Below are 13,239 nucleotides of genomic sequence, written 5' to 3' on the forward strand. Positions count from 1 at the left end.
GAAGACCATTCTTTGTGTACCTTTTCACAGAATAGTAAAACAGATTGTGGTTTTTGTAAGGAGTGAGTGGTGTATATCTGTCAATCTAATGACTTTAAAAGCGTAAATGTGTGAAATTAAGGATTATTCTGTCGAACTAAAGGATATTTATAACAGTAAATATTCGGTAAGTGCTTTTAATGTTCTACTTTTAGGATATAATACATTTTAATACGGAAAACAAGGATTTGCAGTGGGAAAGTCCAACGAGTTAACATGTCCCGCTCTTTTTCATGTCATTTATCAATATTGTTGTCATCATTGTAACGAAATATGCTAATATAGTGGTAAATTATAATTTCACACGGTTATTCCCAATTCTATCAGTTTTGTTTTAGATTCGTAGGCACTATATCAAAGTGGCGGGAAATCGTGCCAACTCTTTCACACATGGACAAAGTAATATCTCGTACCAAATACCTACTTAATTGATTAGGTAATGTCTGAAAAATGATCGACTACATAATTATAATTCAGTTAACTTAGAAACAAATGTATATGACAACAAAACTTTTACAATTCTACACTAAAATTACAAAAACATTTTTTTTCTGAACTCACAATAACGGACATTCATTATTTTATGTTCTGTCTCTCTCACTCACTATTCTACAATGTCTTGTTGATAACGACTACGTTAAAATTATTATTTTGCTCGTTTTGTATTTGTGTTTTAAAAATATGTTTATTGATTAGATAGCCAATGTTTATAACGGAGTTGTGATAACATTTTTCCAATTCGCTGTTAAAAAAGGCGGCAATTGTTGTCAATGAACTAAACAACATACAGACGGTTGTAAAATTGTAGTTTATAGGTATATTCGTAACGTAGTTCTAGGTAGGTATCCGTATTCCTGTTCTATTTACAGTACATAGGTACTTTGTATAGGGCTGCTTGGTTTGTTTTACGCCTATAAGACGGATTAGTGACTCGATACCTAACTAAGTACTTACACTACTATGATTATACATATAGGTACTTCTATATTAAATTTTGTTGTAATTAAATTGTAATTGTATAAAATATCTAATTAATTGCCTAGATAGTTACATCGTGTCATTGTAAATTAGGTAATTAAGCACATAATCGTCGTTTTAATTATGTAAATATTTAGGACTGTAATAACTACTATACTTATTGATTAATTTTGTAAATGTTCATTACAAAATTCCGACAGGTACTGTTTAGTCTATAATAATAATACATATACTCACCTAAATAATAATAAATCTAAATTCTAAAGCAAAAAATAATCTGATTTAGGAACCAGGTAGGTACCTAATAATAATGTCTGCATATCAATAAATCATCTCTAAATTTTTTGTTATTGTATAATGGTAATAGGTATAACGTAAAGAAATCCACGAAGCAATTTGTTCCCACGGCCGGTTTTGAGCGAGCGAGAATTTCAAAACGTTGAACAATGAGTGCAACGTGCTCTTGTAGTTGTGAATGCACGTATCGGTGTGGTATTGCATCTTGCACGTGTGTGTGTGCGCGCCGTAGTGCACTCGGCGAGACAGGCGAGGCGGAGCGTTTTACTGCAACCTATCAATGCACAGAGTTTATCAATGTAGGTATTTCTACGTAGATATAAACAAGATGCAACTATTGACAGTAAATATTTTTAACGCTATCAATAAACTTTCCTTTAAGAAACATTCCGATAACAGTAAGACGTAACGTTAGTCGTTATCCCATTACATAAACAATATAAATTATGTATAATAATTAATAAGTACCTAATGAATGATATTTACAAAATATACTTCCTTAGCTTTTGTAACTTACTCACTAGTAGGCACTTATACAAAAAATACATTAGTCATAGACCGTGGTAAATGTGTACAAAAGGTACCTACCTGCCTTATCTTTCATGTTGCAGTTTCAGGTACCTATTTCTCTTACCAACAAGTGCCTGGTGCACACTTAGGGTTCCCAACTATACTGTTAAAAACAGTATTATACTGTTTTTCACTAAATTATACTTTTTACTGTTGAACAACAATAAAGTATACAAAATACTGTTTTCAAAATGCTTAACACTACACAGTGTTAAATGTTAGACGCTCACACATTTTTTTTTTAATTTAGTCAGGGGGCGCTCAGTGTAGCGCAGCCGCAAATCACAATAATGGAGTTTCAGAACGAATCTGAATTAACAAAGTTCAAAGTAATTTATGAAAAATTATTAGAAGACAAAGATTTTCTCGAAATGAGTACTGGCCAAAAGTGGAGTCATTTATTATTAAACACTTCAGAAGAATTTAAAAATATTACTAAAATTGTCTCATATCTACTTTCTGTTCCCGCTACCTCAGCATTTACAGAAAGAGTTTTTTCTGTAATGAATGCAAAGTGGCGGGAAGACAGAAATAGATCATCATTAAATTTAATTAAAAATGAGCTCCTCATTTATTTTAATTTTAGTTTTGATTGTCGTGAGGCCTACGAAGCTTTTAAAAATGATTCTAAATTGATAAGTTGTGCGAGAAGCACTAAAAAGTATGTCTTTAAAACAATAAAAAAATAAAATACTGTTAATTTTTCTAAAATACTGTTTACTTTCCTTCTCAGACCTAAATATACTTTATTTCTTGTAAAAAAGTTGGCAACCCGGTGCACACTGTACCAAAATTATACTACACACAGTTGGAGAACATTAAAAAAATATTGTCCCTTGTACATTACATACTTTATTAACATCTTTAAAAGGATTAGTACCTAATGAGCTAATTAGATACCTCTATTTACTTAGATCCTTACTATGAGATTTACTTATTTTGTACAAACGTAATGATAATAATATCGTACGGTCCACTATCGGTAGTTGTTAGTTACATAGGTAGGTATACTTACTTTCTATTTCCCTGAATACTTATGGACTGTTAACCTTCAATCTGTCTTGGTTTTAGTGTAGAGTCAACAGGCCTTTGCTTCGTACAAGTTACTATACTATTGGTATTTATAAACATCAAGAATAACTAATAGCTAGTAACTCAACTTTATAGGCAGGGATTTTCGTGATTTTTAATTAAGATAACTCAATAATACTGCTAATCAAACTATTAAACGCAACGTGTACTGTTAAAGTGTAAATTAATATAGATAATTGTATAATTTTTATAACATAAAAGGCAGACTAAAATGACATCCTACCTAACTATAAAAGAAATATTAAAAACTGCTGTAAAACAAACAAAAAAAATACGAAAACATAAACTTACTATTAGGAAAAGTAGGTAGGTATGTACGTAATATCTACCTAGATTCCTATTCATAGATAGTTGAGTCAGTAATTTACACCGAGGCCGTTGACCTTTGTGCCATCTGTCTGTTCCGAGTGCCGCACAATGTTGTGCAAAAGTTAATAATATGTATGTAGGCAAGTTAATACTTTCAAAATGACAAAGATCTTTCATGAACGCCAATACCAGTGTATTCACCTTATGAGGTAAAAATTGTATAAAATTGGACCAATGTGAAACCTTTCTGACCGCATCCAAATTGTTTGCTATCTCCTTTTCCGGTCTAGACATACCATTTTACCTACATAAACACCTTCATACCTAACTATAAAAGTTGAGCAGAAAATATTTCAGTTTCCCTCCCCAATTTAAACAGGCAACTTCGAGAAACCCGACGTGAGGGGACGAACTCGCGCAGCAATCAATACTGAACCCCACCCAAATGCTCTCGTATCGAGGCTGCGCGCGCAATATTAATTCATTGCGCATTTTTCGCGCCAAATATATTTCTAAAGATTTTATATAGATGAAACATAATGAAATCTTTTGTTGCTCTACTTCTTAGTATTTAGTAGTGAGAGACTTGTATTTTTTAAAGGGAATATTTTTATTTATGTTATAATAATCTGTATAATATTAAATGCACATCAAAATCATCCAATTCAATACTTGGTATCAACTTAACAATTTTCCGAGACGTTGAGTTTCCGTGGCTCGTGTATGAGCGCCGACCATCGGCCGGCGCAAGAGCCGACCACGATGAGTTCAAGGCGAGCGCGCGCGGTCAGGTTCGAGGACACGGCGGGCGGCGGCGGCGGCGACGGCAGCGCGGGCCCCTCGCGGCGCCTCCACATCTCCCCACCATAATACTCACCATGTACTCTGCTGAAACTTATAGGGGGCTAAAAGATTATCTGCGCGAAAAATAAAATACCTAATATTTCTTAATCTGAATATTATTTATGCATTTATAAGTAGCTTCATTTTTACCTATGTATTTATTTAGTATGTTCTTAAACTTCCATAACATTTAATAATAGGTAGGCAGGTCATTTACGTATTATAAAAACAGGTGCAAAATTGTAACAAAACACTGATAACTATCTCTCTCGGTATGCAAGAAAAAGACCCTATGTTTATTAAAAAAATATTTTATACTACAATACAGACTACAGACAGTCAGTGTAGATAGGTAGTGGTGTAGGTATTTGTTTTTTCAAGTAATATCCATACATCACATGGTCGTGAGTAAGATGAACTCTTCGAATATTAATTTTTGAGTTCATGGTCCATAATATCACGACATCAATGTTACGAATGAATTCATACTCACTGGGTAGTATAGTACAAACTACTCGTATATATTCATACGAACTTAGTACTTTTGCTAAATATTTTTAAACTGTAGATAGGTACTGTTTATCTACTGCCTATACTCAAAACAAACGCTCGCGTAAAGTTCAAAAGGGAGCGGCGGCACTGCCATGTATTTGGGGTTGATTCACCCCTCTTTCGATCCTGTATAGCTATCTCTTTTTCTCACCCTATTTGTACCCTTCTCTTTTCTGCTTACGGAGTAAGGTGTGTGTGTCCAATTTTCGATCCCGTTATCCTGTTTAGGCGGGAAAAGTTGGTATATACATAGATAGATAGATATTTATTTACCTCTATTGAAGTTCCTAAATAATTTTGACATCCTGGTTTTGATTAAGCCATTAATATCATAATTAAAATATTTATACATAATATCAAGTCTGTTACCTAGTTATTTTATACCATGTTGGTATAATTTATAAGGAAACGTGTAATATAGAGGTATTAACCATAATATTACACGTTATATACCTAATTACCTACCTAAAAGGAAATTAAAGAGCAAAAATTATATTCGTTAACGTTTATTTAATAATTACCTAAATCATAATTATTTTGGTAATGATTATTAAACCGATTATGTTATACCTACCTAATCTTTAGTTTGTTGATGGATGACGCGTTTATCAGTCATTGCACTCGTTCATGGTTTTAGCGAGTCTGTATTTGTTGAATTAACACTACACGACGTTTTTATACATTGCTTTTAACAAAGTTCAGATTAGACAAATGTATAAGCATAAAAAGGATTATACGATGCGCTCTCTCATCTACATTAATTATTGTTAGGTTTGTCTACCAACTTAATTATTATTACCTACTGAAGCTCAATGAAAAATCAGTTCATACAACATTTTAGAGCAAGCAGTACAACTAGTTTTTCAAGGACTTGTGTTAGTGAACTACTTAAGTACCTAGTCATAATTGTAGCAACCACTACATTCACTACAGGTATTATGTCGGTATTTTTATTAAAATAAATAATTAGTTAGTTTACAAAAAACACAATGAATAAAGTACGTATCCATACGATATTCATTCATACTTGATCAAAAGAAGGTGAAAGTTCTAGGTAACTAATACACACAACATGTAAATATACAATTTAATGGATCACGGACATAACAGCATGCCAGAACAAGTTATTTATAGAGGCGAGTAAAAGCTTGGACAAAAAACTTCGTCCCGAACCGAATGTTGGAAGCCTTCCGAGTGGTTCCGTTCGTTAGTTTTTATATACGTTACTTTGTAAACGACCCAATCCGGACTGCTCGAACCCTCGTCCAACAGATCGTGGGTTGCCGTAGGTCTTCATAAAAAACGGATACCGGGAACGGGTATATAAAAAGTTTTAACTAACCGATAGCACATCGATTTAAGGATTAAAGTCACAAATATGAATCGGTAAATGATGATGGAAATAATAAACTGTATCTTAATTTACTAAATGATAATCAAAAATCCTTTCAATATTGTGTAAACAAGGTAGTTGTGTTGTGTCTACTTGGTCGCTGTTAGGGTAGCGCATACCTTAAGACAAAACAGGTTTCTGTACTACGTAGTGGTTTCATTGTGCCGTCTCTCCAGTCCCCCCGTCTCGGCTCAGTAGTTTCAAACAGTATTCTTGAAAGGAATTTGCGCGAAATTTAATATTATACTTTCGGAAATATGTCCTTTTCCTTTCGGTTAAATTACTATTTTATTAAACCTATTACAATAACGAATTCGCTTTTTGTTTCAGTGGTTCTCAGACATGGATTTATACATCACGGATTCACTCCAGGACATGCTGGACATGGATATAAAAAATGAAATCGCAACAGATCTTAGCAGTATGACGGACTTTGCAGTAAGTTGTTTTTTTATTACGTATCCATTTTAGAAACAATATCATGTTAATACAATTAATTTATAACCATCTATTTTTTCTTTCTCAGGATACCTTAGGATCACACTTTTCCGAGTTACCACCTTTATTAGACATGGACACCGATAACTCTGCAACTTGGCTGAATAATAGTTCTAGTTTTGTTCATAATTTGGATTTATATGGTTCTGAAGCAAATGCAGTAATGGTAAATCCTAATTCTGTTATGCCATCAACATTTGTGGAAACTCCAGTTAAAAATATAGTGAAAGAGGAAGCTTCAAATTTATTGCTGACATCGGCCGCAAATGACGACTTAAGTAATAATAGCATATCACTTCCGAGTCCCAAAGAAGAAAAAAGTCACCTGACGTTTTCTCCCAATGCGATAAAAGTCTCAAAAGTACAAGAACCAGAGAAACCAAAAGTCAAGGAGAATTCTGAATTAGAAGAAGCTACACAAATGGTCATTTATGTAAGAAAACAAGAAAAAAATGTCGTAAAGGATTTGATCAAAGATTTGGACAAATCAAAAGTATCAAGTATAACGACACCTACAACAGTCCGAATAAAAAGCCAGTCAGAAATAATTAAAGTTAACAATAAAAGTTGTTCAATTTTAAATACGAACCAAAAAGTCGCACATTCTTTAGGAACTAAAACAATTATATCTGGCAATATACACATCTTGGATCCACAACAAATAAATACTAGAACAATTTTAGGTAATGGTAACAAAAATCAAGCAACAATATTAATTGACAACTCGTTAAATAACAATAGACAAATAATTAAAACTTCTGTAAATGGTGGTTTCACGTTAGACACTAGCCATACGAAGTACGTTAATGCTTCTAACAAAACTAGTACTAGCGAATTCCCTAAACCGGCGTACTCATATTCATGTTTAATAGCAATGGCGCTAAAAAATTCAAGAACAGGTAGTCTACCTGTTTCAGAAATTTATAATTTCATGTGGTAAGTTTGGTACTATTGGAAATAATAATAATTACTGAGTTTTTAGAATAATAGTCTAATAATATTCTTGTAACTTTCAGTCAACATTTCCCTTATTTTAAGACGGCACCAAATGGGTGGAAAAATTCAGTTAGACATAATCTTAGTTTGAACAAATGTTTTGAGAAGATCGAGAAGCCCTCTACAAATGGAAGTCAAAGAAAAGGTAATTTTAAATCTTTTTTACTCTTAACAGTAATGTCATAATGAACTTGAGTTCAATTTGTAAATGACGTGGTCGTTATCAAATAAATTAATGCACAATTAAGACCAGATATCTTCCAATGTGAATTAACTGTACATTTTCGAAACATCTCAGTCATAGCTTGACGAAACCTGGGATAGTGTCTCGTGTATGGTAATAGGTTCGCCCCTTTTACATGCAATGTATAATACAAACTGGCAGAAATTAATTGTGTGTTACTGTTACATTTTATACCTAATTGGCATTTCTACTCCTCGAGGTATAAAGACTGAGCTGCATGCAGACAAGGCATTTTACTTATTCATATTTTTAAATCGTTTCCAGGTTGTCTGTGGGCCATGAATCCCTCAAAAGTAGGAAAAATGGACGAAGAAGTACAAAAATGGTCACGGAAGGATCCGCAAGCAATTAAAAAGGCGATGGTTTATCCAGGTATGTTTGATGCATGGTGTTACTTTTTTTCAATGGGTTAGTAGTTGGTAAACAATTGCCGCCGCCCGCTCGTGACACTTACAACACTAAAATCACGGCATCAGTGGTTTTCCTATTATGATTATTTTCGATCTCAGTCCCACAATCTATTTTGAAATGTAATTAAGACTAATAATGATCACTTTTTAGTAAAATCGATTTTGTCCTTTTTCAGAAAACTTAGAGGCTCTAGAAAGGGGTGAAATGAAGTACAGTGGGGTAAGCGCGGACAATGACGCTGATGATGATGCAGATGTTGATCCTGACACAGAATTGGATGCGGACGTAGAAATAGATCCTGAAGTTAAAGAAGAAGTAGAGGAGGAGGAGGCTATAATAGAACAAGTGAGCTATTTATATTATTTACTAGCTACTCTCGCGCAACTTCAGTTGCGAGTATTCCAATATCAATTGGCATACTGTCATATTTTATAATCTATAGTTTCTCCGCGATATCAATCGACTTTCCAACGCAAAAAATATTTTGAAATTCGATCCAGTAGTTCCGAAGATTAACGCATTCAAATAAACATATTCTTCATCAGCTCGAATATGTTTACTGTTGAACAAAGGTTCTTTAGCGAGGTTCCATAGAAGGTTTGCCATTATGTATAATCACGTAAAATTTTGGGGTGTGGTCCGTAGCTAACCCTCGACGGCTGATTACACTTTTGGAACATACATCAATTTCAACTATACAACTATCATGACTTTAATTGGATCTTTGAAAATGTAATTGCAATAAGATGTTTCAAGTCACTTATTTATGTTTTTTCGATTAAAAATTCGAGTGATTAGTTATTCTACTTTGACTATAACTATTCATATTTACATAGAGGCAAATATAAATATCCTAGCCTATCGCAATAAAAACCTAGTGATAACACAAATAATTATTATGATTAAATGCACCTGTCTAATGCTTTTTGTATTTCTCGGAATGCCAGCCTACCAAGACCCAAAATAAATATTCCGTTTATGATAACGTGTTTTTCTTATTGTGGACCTTAAGACCTCGCTCACAATTTGTAGAAACAGGTGCTTAAATCACAATCGTCTTTTTTTGCTCAGGCTTTAAATTCTGTAGGTGTTTACCTGTGATAAAACTGAATATTGTAGCATAATTGTCTTGTTGTTAACGTTTGAATTGTTTTGCGTAGGAGGTGTCTGACCAGGAGTTAGAAGTTGAAGAAGTAGTAGAAGGCACGGGCATGGTCGGTGGTACGTACCGGTTACTAGCAACGGGACCTTCATCACTTACCTCATATATTACTGACGTGGAATCTGGCGAAGAAGTTAGCGACATTGAAGTAAGTATATTTAAAATTTTATACGTATTCTTTACGTACAATATATCTTTAGCATATACTAATTTGTATATTGGTTTCCAGATCCTAGATCAATCATATGAAGAAATCGACATTGATGTCACAAAACCTGTAAAACTGGACTTATCTATGACGGAAAATTATACGAGTAAGTTAATGATTATTGTCAGTATTTAAGTGTGAGTGATTTTATTTAGTAATACAAATATACATACAGGTATACAAAACAAACAATTCATGTATATACCTACATTTAATATTGCATACAGGTCCATTTTCTTCACTCTACACTTCTACTGACTGTAATAAGAAATTAATTCACTATGCAATGCAATTTTTAATTTATTGTTTTGTATCTTCCAGTACATCCAACAAAGCGAGCCAAAACAAGTTTCATCTATCAACCTGTAACAACTCAGACGCACACTAGTAGAAGAAAAACGCCACTCGTTAATCGAGTTGCATTAATGTAAGCGAAATTCCTAAACAACTTAAAAGACTTGTATTCATAGAAAATTGTGATCATAACGTTATGGGGTCAACGATAGTACATAGCGTAGTCTCTCCAGTGATTGTTCCATTATTAGATAAATCTTAGATTACGTTAAATAATTCGAATTATTAACTAGCCGTGAATGTGTCTCAGAGTTCTGAATGTATGGCAATTGTATCAAATTCGATCGTGATAGTCGGTACCAGATAAGTGTATTTACATGTTTTTACAAAAACTAAACACTTGTTACATATCTTACACTGTAAAATAATATTATTTGTTAAGTGACAACCAGAGAAGATGTGCTTCGATGTTGATGTGCATGTGATTATATTATTATTATACATGTCATGTCACTATCGAAGAGCGCGGATTTGTGTATTTTGATTTAATTTGAAGGAGTGACAAGGAATATTGCCCAATAGCGTTCAGAAATTGGTGTTGGAATAAATGTTACGCATGTTACTTAAGGCTGAAGTACTAAGTTTTCATAGGAATGAACTGACCACTTATTTTTTTTATTTTCCATCCATTAAATGTATATTGTTTATTTCTTTTTTTTCACTGTCAGTTCGTTTGTATGGACCTAAGTACTTACAGAAAACTGCTTGAAATAAGAAAGAACACATAAAATGATGTCTCAATCTAGCAGCAAACGCTATAGCGGGTATGTAAAGTTCCCACCGCTGATGTATGTAAATATTGTCTTTATTTATGTATTTTATTTACATATGATTTGTTGTTAGTGGCAGCTTTGGTTTTCTCAGAAATGTTCAATACCATTTACATGAAGCTGCCGCATGTTTGTTGAGTTAAGCTACTCTTAGACATAATTGCGAGATATTTTTAAACTATTTTGGGTATGTAATCACAACATAGCACAGACTGACTCCAAATAGGTTTTGTTGATGTCATGCAAGGCCAAATGGTAGAAATGTAAAGATTAAAAATCTTTTGCTGTTATGTCTATACATATAATTTGATTAATTTGTTAGCTTCAACAACATTATGCTCTACAACTTTATTTTTTTACTTTACATTGTACCTGTTATAATTAACCCTGTAAACTACATACATTAACTTTAATTTTGTACTGTAGAAAGTCACTTTCATTTTTATTGTGTTGCTATTTTACCCGTAAGATGTGCAATTTCAGTGGATAATACAGGTGTTTATGTAGGTGAAATAATCACCAACACAAATGTTATGAAAAATTGTAGCAGAAAAATTATGTGACTATAAAATTTGATAATGCATTTGTTGTGTTGTCCTTACAGCAGTTTAGCCGATTATTCGAATCAAATAAATTGCTTGTAACGAAACATTACAAATACATTGTTTAGTATTCATTAAATAGAGAAATGAGATAAAGTTGAGTTGGATTAGACTTGGTCTTTGTAGTATTGGTTGTGTTAGTGGATCTCTCGAATGTAGTAAATGAATTGTGAGTTTAGAATAAGTATGCATTAGTTATAAGTTTGGAACATTTCATTTGAGCACGAATCAGAAATCTACATTCAATGAATTCCAAATATGAATTAGATAGATATTCATTGTTATATTTTTGCCTATCGTTAATATAATAATGTATCTTAATCCTTATATATTTCGTCTTTTAGCCATACTGAATTAGAGAACAAAATGTGGTGGCTCATTTGACCAAAACATTATGGCAAGACAGGTCTTGCCATGGCCAAATGGAAGCAGATATTTTACAAACAACGTAATTATGAGTTATACTCGACAGTTAAGCATATTTATTATATTATAAACATTGACGAGTACCTAATGTTTAAAACTATATTCCATTATAGCCCAATTTATATATACCTTTTTAGATTAGATGATACTGTGATATGAAGCAATATAAAAATCGCTGCAATAGAAATTAATCTTATTTATCACAATTTTATAATATTTAATGTTGTTGCAATGTATGTTTGTATACTTATCTGCTTTAGAATTGCATTTAAATATACAAGACGATAGGCAAATATACTCCAAGCCGCAAAGGCAAAACAAAGTTGATCTAAATTGTAAAAAATTAAAACGAGTGTACAATGTATTCCATGCTCCTCAATTTTCCACTCGGAAAGATTAATACAATCTGCCTATTGCTTGAAGTTACATAAGGGTTGCTATGTTTGGTGAACTATTATTAACTGGAACTTTTTTATACATATTTATTAGAAAGCCGGAGTGTAAATTTTAAAGCTACTATTGGCTTAGGAAATCCAGCGCTATAGACAAATGTACAAAATACTGCCTTATAGTATAGTGGATGTCATAGATAAAGTCCCGCGAGATGTTTGCGTATAGAAAATGAATTTGTTAACGGTGCAGCATCTTGAACACTATAAACTGACTGTACCAAAGACGTGCTCACAGCATGCATTAAGATTATAGTCATAAGTGTAATTCGATTCTCCTACACAATAATTCACCAATAATAGCAATCCTGAATTGTGTTTTAATACACCTATTTTGAACTTTATACATAGTATAAGTAGATAAGTAATACATAATGCTTAAACAAATAAATAAAAAACTGAAACACCATTAAAGAATTCTCAAACAATGTTTTATATTAATAGGTGCTCTGGTATACTTAGACACAACAGTGCAATTGTGTAAATAATTCTATTGTAATGTAGTTGATTTTGATAATTCCTATGATTCGAAAGTGTTATGATGCGTGTGAATTTAATTAATCTAAATTTAATCGTGTTTATAAAATGTATTTGTAGATGCCATTTTCCAAAGTAATGTAATATGTACGAGATACCTTAGTTCATAATAAATATATTGACAGTCAATATAACACACGCTTTAGAAATTTCTGAGTCGGTAATCCGTATAGTAAATAGAATTGACTAAAAATACCCCTATTGTGTTTGCAGAAAATGTCACTACCTGTATGTTAAGTGTATGTAATTGTGTACAATACAAACTAGGTAATTGTATTTTTCCACTGCCAGTATTGCAACATCCAAGTAATAAGCATTTAGAATAAGTGTAGCCATTAGCTTAGTTATTAGTGTATACACTTAAGAAAACCTAGTGGAAGTGAACGATTTTTAATAACATTTTTGTAATAAAATTCAATGAGTACCTAAATAAATATTTTTTTATTTATTTGAAATACCATTAACATTATTTTCTAATGCTCAATAAACTATGTAAGGTTATATTTTGA

At 32.5% G+C, this 13,239-nt stretch overlaps 1 protein-coding gene across 1 annotated transcript; it reads left to right on the forward strand.

Annotated features, from left to right (window-relative positions):
- Position 1: 1 nt before the first annotated feature.
- On the forward strand, positions 2-13,164 carry LOC118262081 (uncharacterized). The gene is made up of 9 exons (XM_035573197.2): positions 2-166; positions 6,404-6,511; positions 6,600-7,507; positions 7,588-7,712; positions 8,076-8,183; positions 8,398-8,567; positions 9,383-9,532; positions 9,614-9,698; positions 9,914-13,164. Exons 1-9 carry the CDS (start codon positions 107-109, stop codon positions 10,021-10,023), a joined length of 1,824 nt encoding a protein of 607 aa, XP_035429090.1. The 5' UTR covers positions 2-106; the 3' UTR covers positions 10,024-13,164.
- Positions 13,165-13,239: the final 75 nt, after the last annotated feature.

Source organism: Spodoptera frugiperda, chromosome 20 (assembly GCF_023101765.2).
Source record: "Spodoptera frugiperda isolate SF20-4 chromosome 20, AGI-APGP_CSIRO_Sfru_2.0, whole genome shotgun sequence".
Taxonomy (NCBI): Eukaryota; Metazoa; Arthropoda; class Insecta; order Lepidoptera; family Noctuidae; genus Spodoptera; species Spodoptera frugiperda.

Excerpts from the sequence above, each read along its gene's own strand:
- LOC118262081 (XM_035573197.2), top strand. The coding sequence starts at position 107 with ATGTGTGAAATTAAGGATTATTCTGTCGAACTAAAGGATATTTATAAC. Across the intron at positions 6,512-6,599 it reads GCAGTATGACGGACTTTGCA|GATACCTTAGGATCACACTT; the intron begins GTAAGTTGTTTT and ends TTTCTTTCTCAG. Across the intron at positions 9,533-9,613 it reads AAGAAGTTAGCGACATTGAA|ATCCTAGATCAATCATATGA; the intron begins GTAAGTATATTT and ends ATTGGTTTCCAG.